The sequence below is a fragment of the Ischnura elegans genome, chromosome X (genome assembly GCF_921293095.1).
Source record: "Ischnura elegans chromosome X, ioIscEleg1.1, whole genome shotgun sequence".
NCBI lineage: Eukaryota > Metazoa > Arthropoda > Insecta > Odonata > Coenagrionidae > Ischnura > Ischnura elegans.
The window spans coordinates 57,672,407-57,688,991 of NC_060259.1; the positions used below are offsets into that span (position 1 = coordinate 57,672,407).

A 16,585-nucleotide genomic window follows, 5' to 3' on the forward strand; every position below is an offset into this window, starting at 1 on the left:
TTTCATCGAAAAATCAAAAGGCTACAGCTTCCACGGAAAGGTAACATGAATGGTTCCAGAATTTGCACAATGCCGTACCCCTTACTACACAATCGGACTTTCTGTATTCATAAAGGTTTTTGAAAATAATAAATCTCGTCTAGGAACCTCTTCTGCATTTGACGCAGAAATCTAGGCATCCACGTAAAGACGCACAACAAACAGCCATACGTCACGAGATTTCTCCTCTAATGACGATAAAGGAAACTCCTTGCGGAAAATAAATATATTATCAGGCAATAAAAAGCTTTGGACATTTATCTAACATGGTGCAAAGCCCCAGGAGCGCGAAATGACATCTCTCACAGAAGAACACTGCCAAAAATATTACAGTTAATTCGAGGAGTTCTCTGTAGTCCTTTCTCGGGTGATTTTTCCTTATTAAGGCGACGCAAATTTAATAATATCTGTGACTGCGTCCTGTAATCTTCTCGAGAACCCCTGTCCTGATTTGTAGTTTTTCCAAATTCATCACAGGAATTGCATTGGTACAATTAGCACATGGATCACCGGGGAATTTTCCCTCAAGTGGCACTGATTGGACATTCTAGGAATATGTCTTCATACAGGTGGATGGTCACTGGGAAATATCACTGTAAAAGCTCCTTTGCGGTGCTGGAAAAGAGGGAAAAGATTCATTTCCGGGAATTCATTATCCTATGCCCGTATCGTCAACGCCCGGACCCAAGATGTACCATTTACTATTGTGCTCTGTGCCCTCGACAAACCTTCCTTTCTCCTCTTGCAATCCTACCCTCATTAGCCCCTCGGTTCTTCACCAACTTCTCCCTCTGATGGTCGAAGATCCATCTAAACTGGGAAATCCACAACACCTTTAAGGCCTCTCCTCCCCGACACTTCTATTAACTCTCAACTAACCCCACCTTTTCCTGGTGCAAAGAAATAAAATCTAAAAAGTTGAAACCCAGAGCTTGTACAATGACAAAGAAATACTTGCAAGGAGAACACCGTCACATACCATTCAGAGGGTTAGCTCTCAGAAATGATGCTCTGAATTTAGATAGAAGTACTTAGATATAAGATATGGAGAATAAACCACTGCTACTGTGCCCGTTTTGGTAATGAACAGTGATAAATATAGCATTCAAGGTTATATTGACGAAGTTTAAAGTTTATCTAAAGACTATTATGCTTTTACGCCGAGTGAGAATGATCAACAAATATTGAGAGTATGCAACCCGCGTGCCACCCAAAGTGTCTGACTGGGGTGGCGCGCGCTAATTCTCGTTGCGATATCTCGGGAACCAAACGGCAGAAATGAAAGAAATTTCAAGTGATACTCTGAAAATGTCTAAATAGTCGTAGTAAGAGACAAAAAAGTGATAGAATAATCCGAAAGTGACATCATCTTCACTTATGTCCGAAAAACATCAAAAAATGCCAAAATTTCAAAGCTTTGAGTGCGATGTGGCACGTTTTCCCGGTGTCCGATTGCAAAAATAATTTTCATGATTTATTTTCTCACCAAATGGAACAAAACTGGGTGGCGTCCACAAAGAAATTCGAAAACTTTATAAATAAGGACCACCCTAGTGAGCACGCACCCAGGGATTGATTTAAGTAGCCCTTTTGCGGAAGGGGTAGTGCACAACATTCATTGCACCTGGGTGGTATGCAACACCCCTTTAAAAAATTTTTTTTTAATCTCCACAGAAAAAATAGCGCAAAGTGCAGAAGTGAAATGCATAAATAATGCACATTAAACTCGTAAAACTAAAATTTTAATTGGAAAAAAACATGTTTCTAATTTACAATTTTCTGTATTCCTAAACTGAAAATTGAAGTATTCCAAAAAGTAGTGGGGATATCCCACAGCAGCTTGGACTGGATTTTACCCTCAAACTCTCAAATTTTGATGAAAGTTGGGATATATAAAAATACCATTTGAAGCACTATATGAAACACAAAAAATGTCTGAATGATGTGTATTTTCAAAATGTTGGCATTTTGCAAACAAAATTTTCCATGTCACATCTTTCAGGAAGAGATCAACATGAACAGACATTTCACAAGTTAATTTTATCCTAAATTCTCTGAATTTTCCAAAAATATAACAATATTACATAAATGACTGGTACAAGGGGTAGAATAATTTACCTCAAATCCAAGGTAGAAACTAAATATATATCTGGCTCCAACTAATGTCAGATTTGGTCACTTTAATCAAGGCTGGTGTAAAAGAGTAAAATAATTTAATGGAGGCTGTTTTGAATAATTTCTTAGAAGGAGAAATGAGTTGATAGACTATTAATGAATCCCTTTTTACAGAAGCAAGTTATAATCAATTTTGAAGTTAAATGTATACAAATACATACACAACATACCAGCTCCTTCATTTGCCCACACTTGCCCACATACTCATCAGGATTGTGCCCATTAGGTTGGCAACAACCCACCTAATAGCATTTAAAATTTAAGGAAAACCTTATTTGTATAGTAGTTTAGAGGTAGAAGAGTATTTCATTGCCTTGCTTTGGCACATTGAAAGTTTCACAAGACAATTTATTTCCTAATCATAATTCTTGGCAAAAAAATCAAAAATACAATGACAATAGTGAGATTGATTCGATGTTTTTTCTTTCTATCTGAACAGTGACCATGAAGGAATGAAAATTGCTCAAGGAAAGCATTACGAGACAAAGTTCACCATGGAGTCTCTACAGCACCTTCATACGTCGCCAAAAATGTTACAAAGGATAAGAACTGTTAAATTGAGAAGGTAACTATACGATAAGAATTATTACAAGGGTTCACTTGATTCCATAAATATATATTATCAATAATATTATAACATGTGTATTCCACTTTTCTCACTGCAGGTTAGATGAATATAAGCACGCTTTCATACAGTTTCTCACCAAAAGACTATCTCTGTCGAGAAGAAGTCCACGCATCTCCTCTCATAAAATGGAACTCAATTCTAAAGATGCCAACATGGTAAATACTAACTGCCTAGTCATAACAGTATCTTTACTCATATTAAGCTCCTGGCAACCTAAGCTTTGCAAAAAGAGCAAAGTTTTTCATGTAGTAGTTCACTTGCTTAGCAAAGTGCTACTGAAGCAAGCACTCAATGCTTCAAGATAAATTGAACCAGAAACAGGAAAGTGAAAATGCCATTATCAGATGAAGAAAAGGACATAATCAAATATCATCAATTAACAATTATTGTTAGCAGCAATTAGCAGCTGTAATGTATCTTATTTATTGTTTCAGATAATCAACAGCCTTCATAAGAAGGTGGACTTCAATATTCCAGTCATTTATCATGATGCAATAAAATATGAAAATAAGTTAGACGGCTACACAATTAGCAAGTATTCCAGGATGAGCAGATGTGTTTGGCTGGGTACTAAAGTGACAGTGAGGAAAATGCTCTCTGACACAGCTAACAAAGACAATTTAAGTACACTGAAAGCAGAAGTCCATGTTCTTGGGTGAGTGAATGATTTTAATTTGTACTGCATGATTTGAGAACACTGACCACAAAAGCAAAAGTCAAGATAAGCATAAGGGAATGATTGCTGGGTACATTAAATTTTGGGTTTGATTAAAATAATTTCACACATTTAATTTAGAATACAGTACTCTCGTTATTATGAAGTTCACAGGACCCATAAACCAGAGGTTTGTCATTACAAAGTTCGAAAGAACGAATCTTTTAGGAATCATCACAAAAAAACTATCTTGTCAAAATTACCTGTCTATTCAACCTCCCGTTCTTATATTCACGCTGCGGAATAGCTTCATAGTCATGTGTATTATATACGCAACTAAATTACACACTAATTCTTTTCCAATACCTTGTTCGTAAGTTGATAAACCTATGCAAGGCATCGAAAAGTGTGGTTATCCTTCGACTCTGCATTACAATTCTGCATAAACTCACCATTGTGACGAACTGATCTAGCTGTGCTGACGTGGCTAAAGCAAAAAAAAAACATCGCTATCTGCGGGAAGGAAGAAGAACAGGTGAAATGCTGAACAGTTCCTGACTTCAAAATGGATAAATTGATACTTTGTTCAAACTGTACTCAAGGTGGGAGTTCCACCATGCATCGCATTGTCCAACTCCAAAGGAATCAAATTTGAAATTTCGGGCACGCTTAAAAGTTTTTGAATGTTAGTATCTCTGAAACTTTGTGAATCGAATGTTCATAAGAAGAGGACTTTCTATATGGCCAATTTACGAGCGGTAATGAGTGGGTCACCATGATTCCACTGGAATGAAGCTTATTATATGATGTTGCGTGGATACTGCAGTATCTCCTACTGAAGAAAGAACCACAATTGACACTCCTGGGCACAGTCTATGAGGAGAAACTAAACGTAGTAGTTATCTATCTAGAAACTAAGTGCAGTATATATCCACCTAAATGTCGTTGCTTATCCGTGGAGCTTCGTAATACATTTCTTTTTGTAACCACCGGGACCAGAACTGACGCTTGAATTTTCACAAATACAAAAATTTTGTGATAAGGTTTCTTTAGCTATAGATTGCATTAGCCTTTTGTCATGAACAATGATTTTCTTTGTAAAAATGAGAACTTCGTGATAAGAGTGTTTGTATTGACGAGTCTACTGTATGTGTTTTGAGGTTCAAAACACATAATGTGTTTAGACGTATATTGTGATCACTTTATTAAGATGTTTTAATGATGGAAAGAGGAATGACTTTCTGTTAACCTGTGTTTGCCAACAACCTTCCAATATTCAGGGAACCTCTGAAAAAGTCGTAGTCACTTAAGTGAACCTCTAATTAGAGGTTCCAAGATTGGAATATCTTTGTTTTTATCTTGCATTTGAATGTTGAGTTTTGATAGTTTAAAGTTACCATAATATTTAATCGTAACAGACTAGAAGGACTTGAGAGGTGATGATCACAGAAGGATGCACAATGGAGGGATTAACAGGACAGGCAAAATATGTATCTAGGCAGCCATTAGATTAGTTCAATTGAATGGTATAAAAATATTGAATGTTATATAGGAGCATGTAACCCATTGGGCTAATTTATCAAAGTTAGATACACATGCAATCAGAAACTAGCAGGGAAGGATGGTGAGAGAAAAACAGTCCCGTGATGAAGAACATTTTAATACAAGCAAATTTCTAGGCTTAGACTGATCATTCTCAAGTTATCAAGAAGAAGCCTAAAATGATTTCAAATAAAAGGAATCCTGGTTCATAGCCAGGCCAGAGAAAATCTTTATTTAATATTTCTCATTTCATTTAGTTCCAATAAGACCTTATTATACTATATATATATATACTATACTATCAAAGTATATATATATATATATATATAATATATATATATATATATATATATATATATATATATATATATATATATATATATATATATATATATATATATATATATATATATATATATATATATATATTATATATATATATATATATACTTTGATAGTGGACAAAATCCTGAATATGAATTTGTATTTAGGTAATTGATAAGCCTAAATTTTCCTCCTAAATCCATTCAATAATTTACACCCAACCCTTTAGGTACAGGTATCTTTCCATGATAATTACCCCATTTTGAGTCAAAGTAAACCTATTATGAATAAAAGAACACCGAGAAGACAGACTATGATACTCCATAACATTGTGAAATTAATTAATATAGACCCTTCCATTTTTATTCAGTCAAATCCGACACCCATGCATCCTCCTGCTCTTGGCAACATCATATGATGACAAGAATAATTTAATGCTCTTGTACGAAAATGTCGAGCATGGATCACTTTATGTATACTTACACAATGAGGTAAGTTGAATAATGTATGATGGGTATATTAGAGAAGTCAATGCATAACCAAAGGAGTGAATATTACTCTGTGACATAATATCAGTTTTGAACTTAAGGTGGCAAGGCATTTGCAGTTTGGAATCATGGGGCTACTCCCTAACTTTTTAATGTCAGTATTAAAAACATACTTATACAGGCTTTTCAGGAAATTTTCCACTAAAATAAATGGCTGGCTCTCAGAATTTATCCGTGAACAATGAATAGTAATCACTAAAGAAAAAAAATTTGGCTAGACAAAATACATGGCTGGAAAATTTTGCTAATCCTCAAATAATTCCAATGACTACCCTTAATAGCAATAGAAAATCTCATTAACATTGCCTACACTTTGGTTTAAGTTATGCGGTTTTCATTGAATTGACAAAAATTTTGATTGGAAATATTTTGGAAATAAAACACAAAAGTTTAATGAAATCTTCTTTTTTTGTGAGGTAGCTCAGAAACCCTTCTGAGGATTTTGTGCTGTCAATACTAGATCAAATGGCTCAAGTTTTCATATTTCTTCACCAAAGCAAGTGGATTCACACTAACTTAACATCCCATGCCATTCAAGTCATGTCCTTCCATCGCGTGAAACTATCATGCTTTGAATTGGCTGCGCATCCTGATTATAAGGTAAAAAATATTTTCTCCCTCAAAAAGTATACCTTGTACAAAACATGAAGCTAATAATTTATGCTTTCAATCTAAAATTTCCATTAGACTGAAACCAATCCTCAAAGCAATAAAATCAGAACTCACCTTTACCACTGGCAAGCTCCCGAGTATTACTCTGGAATGAGCCTAGGAGAATACACAGATATCTACCAATATGGCCTCCTCACCTGGGAACTTTGCCAAAGTAAGTTTCTGTTTCATTTTCCATAGCAGTCAGTCAATATCACATTTGAAGGAGCAGGGCAGATACAACTCAGTGAGTCTCTTTTTAAGGCACAAATTCTGTTTTAATTCTCAGGACAAATACCCTGGAGTGGGCTCTCCCTAAGAGAAATAAAAGAAAAATACCAAATGGATAAGCAAGCCATAGGATTTACCAGAACAAACGCATCTCATCAATTAATGTCAATCATGGATCAGTCATTAAATATAAACCCTGAGGAGAGGAGATTGAACTTTGAATCTGCTTTGAAGCTTTTATCAAGTGCCAAGGTTTGTATTGATGCATTCCCAGCTTGATTCATCCAAAACAAATATGCGCGGAAAACAGTAATCAATCATTAATTATTGACATATTTTCCATTAGTCCTCATTGGATGAGTTACAAACAAGGACGCCGAAAGTTCCAGTAAGTAAAGAAACTAATATAAAATGCAACACTCCACCTATACAAGATGGTCCAATTGCAGATGAAACCAAGTTGAATAAGGCTGATGTAAATTCAAGAAGTCAATCATCAATCAATCATATACCAAAAAAGCCTGACAAGCTTATCGCACAAAATTTCTCGGAAAACATTCAAGACACCATTGATTCTTTTACCGGATTAAGAAGAGTCAGTGAAAGGTAAGAATGATTTCCCCCTCTGCATTCATGCACTGGGCATAATACAGCTACTTGTAGTGAAATCTCACCAAACTTACTACCTTCCGTCAATACTCACTTACTTGTGAGTGAAAATTACTTCAGTGTATCAGAAAGGGAGAGATTGGCAAATTTATTTTAATCTGTTGTCCCTTAATTCATGCCCATCATCAGCGGAGTAAGTATGGGGGGGGGAAAGATCCCCCAAAGTCTCAGAGAAATAATAAAATTATTTAAAACTATTATCTAATTTTGACATATAATAACTGCATCTGCTTGAAGTTGAAGATCATTTATTAATATCATGGTAGAGAGACGGGTCACAGAATAAAATTTCCCCGGACCCCCCATTATCTAGGGGGGTCGAGACCTCCAGGCCCTCCTATCTCCCCCACCCAAAACACATTCCTAGTTACACCACTGCTCATCATAAATTATTTTTTACACTTGCATCCAATTGTAGTCATCAGAAGACACGCACCAAGCCTATGAAAGAGTACATTTGAGATACCATGATGCTCTGAAAGAGCTACATATATAATTTAATGAGTATCAATATTGATACTCATTAAATTGTTGTCTTTCTATAGAAAAATTTTAACTTTGCAAGTCACTGATAAAATGGGTGAAAATATTCCTCAAACGTCTTGTAAGAGACACAAATATACCATACGATGAAACTGGATACTCTTCCATATTTCGTTGAAAGTTTTGCCATTTGAATAAGGGGACCATAAGGTGGAGCTATTTTGGACTGTGAGCAGTGATTGCTTTATGTCAGTCACATGTCTTCATCTAGTATCAGTATTCTTGGGTTTGAAAAATAATTGATTCAAATTTTATAGCCATTTCATTTTTTTAAGGGGACAGCTGCCCCCAATTCCCATCACAGGGTAAGCTCATACATTGGCACATCTATAAATGACTGCACCCTTCACCACTACCACCAGCATACATATACTGAATATAATAGTCCCTGTTCAAGCTAGTACTCTAACATCCTTTCATATATCGCAAGCACAAGCATCGAATCTGTATGGTGTATGTATAGGAGTAAATTGATTTTTCACAATCCTAACAGTACAACTTTGCAGCCCTGAATTCCAACATTTACAATAACTTATTCTATGATAAAAATGCCACATGAGAATATTTCAAAATTTATGCTAATTTAATCTGAACTTCTATATTTATATCGAAAATAAATTTTTCGATTGTATCAGCACATATGTATTGACAAAAAATTTCTGATATAAAATGGATTGTATACATTGACCTCAACTGTTAAGACATCCAGCACTTCTTTACTGATATACTGAATGTGAACTTAGGTATATACATATAAATGTCCAGAAAAGAAAAAATGTTTTCAACGTTATTTTTATCATGATTTTTTTCTTTTTAGTAACTTCAAAACATTTTATGCATGGTCAATGAAAGAAAGCCAAGGATACCAAAGTTTTTCTAGAAATTACAAATCAAAAAGTTGTCATTCAAGCGAGAAACTTATCAACGGAGCAATGGATACTAAGGGTATGTTATTGCCTAATTATAGCAAATTTCTGAATCACTAATTTTTATAGATAGTGATTCTCTGAAAATAGATAAAAACTTGTTGCTTCCTAGAATACATAAGAATAATGAAATGTTATTCATTATGCCAATTTCAAGTATGTATCACGTCTTACTTCAAGTATGCAATAACAATAAAATATCATTTTCGATAATTAATACAGTAAGGTTTTCAGTAAGGCTAATATAGTACGGTTTTTATATTTGATTATTTCTTTATTACTTCCCCCATCCCTGGTCAATCAGCTTCCTCAGCAGCAAAACTCTATCACCTCTTCAAGCTTTTGTTTCCCTAGTTTAATATTAGTTCTAGTTTCCTTTGTTTACTGAAAACTAGAGATGGGTCGGTTCCGGTTCCCGGTTTTCGGTACTGTCGGTTCTTGGCCTGTGGAACTGGTATCGAGAACCAATCGCTTTAAAACGGTACTTTGGAACCGGCTCGGTGCAGTGGCGAGGATTAGAATTTGGCACCCAAAGCCGAAATAGTTTACAGCGTATTCAAACTCAAAACTTGAAAAAAAGATTTAAAAACGCATATATTTCTTTCCGATTGCATGGCATCCACGTTTCTTTGTTTCGAGAGTTGCTCGCAAATGCGCACATTTAAGGATTCGTCTGTTGGTTGCTCTCGCCAACATTGTAACATTTCCATAGCCGTGACCGCTTTCAAAGGAGCTGACTTTTTGACCGCCGCCGTCCACGGCATGGTGCGGTTTTTTCAACTTACCATAGGTCTCTGTGAAATGAGTCGATTTGCACAGTGGACAGCGTGGTGCCCGTTTCAATCCGGCCTGGCGATGCAACGTCTCTTGCGTGAAAAACACACAATGCTACATTAAGGTTGCTTTCAGACGATACGACTTTTCGCCGGCCGCCATTCACCTGAAATTCAGGTGGCTTTCAGATGAGATGGCTCTCTACAACGCCGTGTGCCGTGCCATGAACGGGGGGTGCCGGAAAATTGTTTCGTCTGAAAGCGGTCTTACGATTGAATCATGTACACACGCAGTAATTCTTCAACAAACGAGCAAGATGCAGTCCGAGAGCTTGTTCTTAAGTTGATAAACCCATGTAAGGCACCGAAAAGTGTGGCTATCCTGCAGAATGCAACACTGCATTACAATTTTCCGTTAACTCACGGCCACCCAGTTTATCCATGGTGTCACTGTACTGGCGTGTTGAGCAGTTTATTGTTGAGGTTATAAGAACTGTGACAGTGAAGCATGCGAATAAGTCATCAATTGTAATAACAATTTAAGCTACATTGAAGAATACAGAATATATTTTGAAGCGACTCACAAGTTACAACACATTAACGCATGGTGTCGCCAGAAGTTGGGGGAGTTTCACTATTGATCCTGCTGCTATACAAACTATCTATGCAGTATGTAAACTGCGCTCCAAGCAAATTTCATGTGGCCCTTCAAAATCAGCATCGGCCACTACTATTACTATTTAACGCCTCTTCAGCACAGCAGGCAATATTTCTGCCAAAAAAAGGATAGGGTAAAAATTTTGAATTTTTGAAATTATAATCTGGAGAAAGAACCGGTGACTGCCTGATGTAATGTGATATATTGGTCGAAACTTTTACTTGGCAAATAAAATTATGGCTCCATACATGGCTTTTTTTTACAGAGCTTTCCTGCATCAAATTTACATCTTTAGTGAAATTATTTTTATTCACTTAGTGGTTGTTCATTTAAATTTGCTATTAATTCAGATAATTAGAGTTCATCCTTGGAACCAAGTATCAAGAACCGAGAACTAATGGGAGAGAGCCGGACCGGTACTGAGAACTGAAAAAATTTAGGAACCAACTCATCCTTACTGCAAACTAATATCTAAGTTTTCTTTTTGCTGATTTTCAGTTGGTATCTAGCCATAGTCCTTTCCATATATACCAAAATCTTCTTCTAATCATTCTCTGTATCAGCTATGACTGTTATGTCATCAGTCAACCACAGCAAGCTAATACTTTTTCCTTTGGAAGTTGACACCCATCTTTACCAAAACTATCCCTTCACTGTACAGCACGAAATTTTCACACACATTCTGGCACCCTTTCTCAGCATTATCTGGAGGTCGACCAATCATGTGCAACCTGGTGGACACACTCGGCTTTAAGCTCAGCCACTAATCAGCAATAGCACACAACAAAAATTCTTGACAAAAACAGCATTAATGACTGTCATTTATTCTACCTCATTTTCATAAATTCCAGTAAAAAAAATCATCGGTATAAATTTAAGGTTAATATTTGGCTCCCCCACTGATAACCATCTTGTCAGAAAACTATTTTATACAGTTTATTTTCAACCAGATCCTGCATGTAATACATACCCAGCTAGCACATTATAAGTCATTGAGATAAGGTGAAAGGAAGAAATAAGGAAGTCGCTTCTCAAGTAAGCTTGTTATGGGTTTCTTACGGCCAGGGCGACAAACATCCAGAGTAATGGCAAAATGGATGCCAAACTTTCAGCACTTCCGTAGATGCTGTTATTATCCCATCGTTACAGAGTGTTAATTAAGGCCTTTATGCATTAAAACAATGTTTTTATTATTGGCGCTTCTATATTATGGGGAGAAATAACATCATACCGCCATAATTTGAAAATCATTCACATTTATGAACTGATAGCTTAACGAAGGTCGTAAGAAAAACACAATTTCACAAGAATACCAACGTAGAATAATATAAAAATGCCGGAAGGAACATCTAAAATACGTATTGTAGTCGTCGGGTTATCAAACCATAATTTAAAATTCATAAATGTTAAAATGTATGGACCTTGAATAAATTCAGTTTTTCATGCACATGCCAAACAAGTTTTTTTACATAATTGGATATTTAAGTAGTAACTACGCCACTTACTCTCAACAACTGCCGTGGTGTAGTGGTTAGCGAGTTATACTTCGGTTCCGAGGGTCGCACGTTCGGATCCATCCTGACGTTAATTTTTTTTCTTTCCGCCGCATGGATAGAGTACTTGTACTATGCTTTATATCTTCACTAGCCGGTTGCTTGCAGTTATTAATTTTTTTCTATTTACGGGAAAATCTGTTATCAGTTGTTCAGCCCTTCTAAAAACTCGCTAAATTTCCCCAATAGCCTTTAAATTCATGTCAAGATGAGCCGCATAGCATGTGTAGTACGCTGTTCAGCCGCCTTTGGCGCTCCAACAGAAGTGACTTACATTGCCTGAGGATATTTGACGGCATTCCTTACCTAAACGCCCCTAACGTCTTACCCTTGCCTTATATAAGTCCCTTAGCTTACGATAAGCTGCTTATCAATTTTTTCCGTAAGAAAACCATAAGAAACGGTTAACTCACTTACTTTGTGCTATCTGGGTATACAATTATGGCGGATGACATACAGTGAAACCTCGATATAACGACACCCCACGGTGCACTAATAAACACTCGCTATAGCGAATTGTCGCTTTACCGGAGGTGGAGCAAATAATAGCCAATATACCTGTTGCGAACAGATATATAGGAACAGGAATGGTGCGGCGACAGATAAACATCTATCCGATAAACGTAAGCATTAATCCAGACGAAAGGCGATGTTTTTTGCATCACTAAATTTCCTTACTCAAATAACGACTAACTATTCAAACAATTTATAAGCGCCGCACTGAATAAAAATCATGCAAAGCATTGTTTCGTCATCATTATATTTATCGAACGACAGTTTACCACATAAATTTGAGACTGAGCACTCCATTAACTACATTTCTAACAGATCGCTAGCAATTACAGAGGTTAAGGAGTCTTCATGAAAGTCTTCCGGCGGTGAAACCCTCGCTATGGCGAGAGCCAACACCGAAAGGGTCTCGTAAAAACGAATTTTTTAACACGCTTATTATAGGGTCAATTGACGGTGCATCGGCTATCTCTCGTAATAGAGGGAGAATACTATAGCCCGTACTCGCTTTAACGAGGTTCCACTGTATAATAATTTAGTTGTTATTATCCAAACACAATAAAACTGGCCATAAAGGAATGCTTTTGACCTTTTAAATACACAAGTCATAATACCTACACTCTATTGCCCAACCAGAGACAGATCTAGGGGGAGGTGAAAGATGGAAAGCTGTATTCCATAAACTATCCCCCGAAATTAGAGAGTGTTATACTTAGTGTTTTATGTGATTACCACTGTTTCATTTGGGGGTGTATATGATAGCTAATAATTATTAATCAATTCTAGATTCAACCAAGTGCCAGCAGAATAAGACTCCAAAAAATGTTTACTTCAGGAGCATCTCAGCAAGTAACAACTTAAACAGCATGACTTCATTAATGACACCTCTACCCCTGAAATCAGGAATAACATCAAGGTGAATTGCAAAACTATATTGAATAACTATGCATGTGGAAACTTCAATGACTTGATGGTAAATGGTGTTTACGATTGAAGCAACACTCGCTACTTAAAATCCAAAATATGAAATTAAAACTTGAAATGTTTAAGGAAAACAAAATTTTTCAAGTAAAAAAATATTATTTAGAATAAACTATCTTGGTTCAGAAAACAAGATAAAAAGATGATAACATAAATCTGAAGAAGCTTAGGTTATAATACCCCCACAATAATTTTACAACACTTCTTCTCTTTTAACAAACATAGAGATGCACATCTCTGGATTACCGTATAAGCTTGTGTAAGAGGCGCACACGTGTAAGAGGCGCACCCCTATTTTGAGGATCGAAGCTATAAAGAAAAAATTTTGCTGATTTTTTTTATCCTATCATGCGGTGTTGCAGATGTATGCCTGGAATTTCGACAGTAATCGAAATTTCCTCTTTTAGTACTATTTGAAAGAGGAAATTTTGATAACTGCGGCGGTAATAGCGGCATAAGAGGGAGTAGAAAGAGTTCCGATCCTCTCTTCGCATACGCCATCGCTCTACGTTGCTTGTCCTACTCACGAACAATTTTTTTTAAAAGCTCTCGCAGAAGTATTGCAATAGAATTGCAGCCGTGGAAAATTTTAAGGCAAAACACGACAGGCACATAGCATGAACCTTCCCAAGAGATTGGACAACAATCGGGGCAATCTCAGCGCCGTAGGATAATAACCACGTCGTAGATTTAAGGTCCCTTGCACACACACCGATTTTGGACGGCGGGTAAAATATCGGCCGTCCACATTCCAATCGTGAACAATGGGTGAGCATTGGAGCTTGCACACGTGCCGACCACGCGCCTGCACCGGCAAAATGCCGGTTAGCTGCCGGCCATTTTCACTGTGGATCGCCGGCGCCGGCTAAATAAACATAGCAACTTATCGTTTGACCGGTAAAAATCTGGTGTGTGTGCAAGCATCGCTTCGCCGGTAAAATATCGGCCAATATTTTACCGGCTGTCCAAAATCGGTGTGCGTGCAAGGGGCCTAACGGAACTACACTCGGCCCTCCATCAGCCAACGCCTCTGCCGTTTTTTTCCTTTCCGAGACTCCACAGGAAAAGAGGAAAATTTCAAGCTACAGGGGAACAATTGAAACGTGTTTCATCCCTACCCCATCTCACCAACTGACCTTTTTCGGTCTACCAGGTTCAATTTGCCGAGTTTCTGGAGGTCAAATGCTAGGTGAGTCACCTTCTGAGTTCGGAGATATCTCGATATCTTTCAGCAATCGTAAGACACGCACGAGGTTCTAAAAAGAATTTGACCTAACGCGATGTATATCTGACAGCATTTAAGTTTTTTGAGCTCTAATTGATTGACACATAGATTTATAGCTAAAACAAGGCTACTAATATTCAACATAGTCCAAACAGCACAATTTCGGAAGAAACAAGCGTAGCATAAGCGCATTCAAACAAGACGAGACGGACTGGAAACTTCAGGCAACGCAAACTGCGTATATCACATTGCTGCGCCTTCGCCCCTTCGCATTAAAGGCAACGACGTCACATGCAAGATCGGACGTGTTCTTCCCTTGCTCCTTCGCTCATAGCCTCGTAGCTTGAAATACGGAGGGGAGAGAGCGCGCTCCTTCCCCTCGACCTCGCCTTCAGCGCTCTTCACTTATAAGCATTTCCGATTTCTTCTATCCACCATTTAGTCCAACAATGAACACACTCGTTCGAATTTTTTAAACCGCAGGTTTAGACACCAATATAATTGTCAGTTGCAAAAATCCTCATATTAGCGTCTGAAGATGATTTTTGAAAAATCAGGAGCTCAACGTAATGGAAATTGCTCGGCAAGACAGATGTTGACTATTAACCAGGTATGTCCTTCAAAACGACGCGTTTCTATACGTTTGATAAGCGATTACACTATGCAGTATAAATGCCGCGGGATTCCCACTCGTGGCAGCAAATTTAGCGCGCGCTCCGGAGCGAAAAACCCCGCGCGATCTTTTCAATGTTCACCTCTGGGGTACCGACGTGACGGCGCGATGCTTGCAAGAAATTCAAACAGGAGCATTTTAAAAATACGTCACTAAGGGATAAACTCCCCTGCCTGCCGTTTGATTTTGACCCAGGGTTTCAGATGACTGACTCACGCTGAAAACCAAGGCCACTCAGTTCCCCTTGGACTTGCGACCGGTGAAGGGGAGGGGGGAGATAAGAAGTTTGTGTAAGAGGCGCACCCCCATTTTCTGCTGCAATGTCTGGGAAAAAAGGTGCGCCTCTTACACGCGCTTATACGGTAATTGTGGAACCACTCTAAGCTGTAATGAGAATACTCAGCAAAGTATGTGCTGTTTAAGCAATCGTACCCATTTCCAAATGCTATCGCTTTTGTATATTAACATATGTACGTAGACTTAAGCCATTTGGATTAATAAATAAATGACTACTTCATACACAAACAGAACATACATTTATGAGAAAAAGTTTTGGCAATTTGTGGTTTTAATATGATATTTGACAATGGTGAGCCTAATTTAATCGGCCTAAACTAATTTTCATAGTATTTAGGTTAATTTTGGAGATCATGAATATGATTATTCTATGTTATCTCCAAAGTGTAACTCTAATGACCAGCAGGGCAGTTTTCTTCCCATTAATTTATCTTTTTATGACCAATTATGACACTCAAATAATTTCACTACAAGATTTTAGTATTCTTCTTTCAGTGTCCTTCTGCACCCAGATTGCCCAGGAATATTTACAAGAATTGACAGCAAGGCATAGCCATATCTCATTCCTTACTTACATTTGAACATGGTGTTCTACCTAGAAGCTCATTGTTAATCTTCTAAAATCTAAATCACTAAAGCTTAAAATACTTGCTAATCTTGTTAAGTCCTTTCATAGTCTATCTCTCCATGCAACCTATCCCAAAAGTTCCATCCCAAAGGGATCTCCATATGATTTTCACTTTGCACGAGAAACATGTCTCTTTCAAAGTATGGCTATAATTAAATTAATTCATATTATTATACAAATACAAAATCTTCTAACTCTGAAATGTGTGCAGTCAATGTAGCCAATTGACTTTTCGGCCACTTTGACTATTTCTATTTTAATCTTATCCCTCCTTTCCTTTATAGTCTCTCTATCTCCAATCTCTAGATACTGTTCTCCACTATTTCCTCCTAATGCAGTGGAATCTCTGTTTAAAG

The 16,585-nt window shown here is 37.2% G+C and overlaps 1 protein-coding gene across 1 annotated transcript in view; it reads left to right on the forward strand.

Annotated features, from left to right (window-relative positions):
- The first annotated feature begins 2,660 nt into the window (after positions 1-2,660).
- Positions 2,661-16,585, forward strand: part of LOC124171716 (mitogen-activated protein kinase kinase kinase A-like) — a 29,960-nt gene continuing 16,035 nt past the window's right edge. The window contains exons 1-10 of the mRNA XM_046550986.1: positions 2,661-2,779; positions 2,880-2,997; positions 3,277-3,497; positions 5,734-5,854; positions 6,332-6,511; positions 6,599-6,737; positions 6,852-7,045; positions 7,140-7,399; positions 8,823-8,950; positions 13,212-13,341. Of these exons, the coding sequence (XP_046406942.1) occupies positions 2,667-2,779; positions 2,880-2,997; positions 3,277-3,497; positions 5,734-5,854; positions 6,332-6,511; positions 6,599-6,737; positions 6,852-7,045; positions 7,140-7,399; positions 8,823-8,950; positions 13,212-13,341 (1,604 nt within the window). The 5' untranslated portion in view covers positions 2,661-2,666. The remainder of the gene's footprint in view (positions 2,780-2,879; positions 2,998-3,276; positions 3,498-5,733; positions 5,855-6,331; positions 6,512-6,598; positions 6,738-6,851; positions 7,046-7,139; positions 7,400-8,822; positions 8,951-13,211; positions 13,342-16,585) is intronic.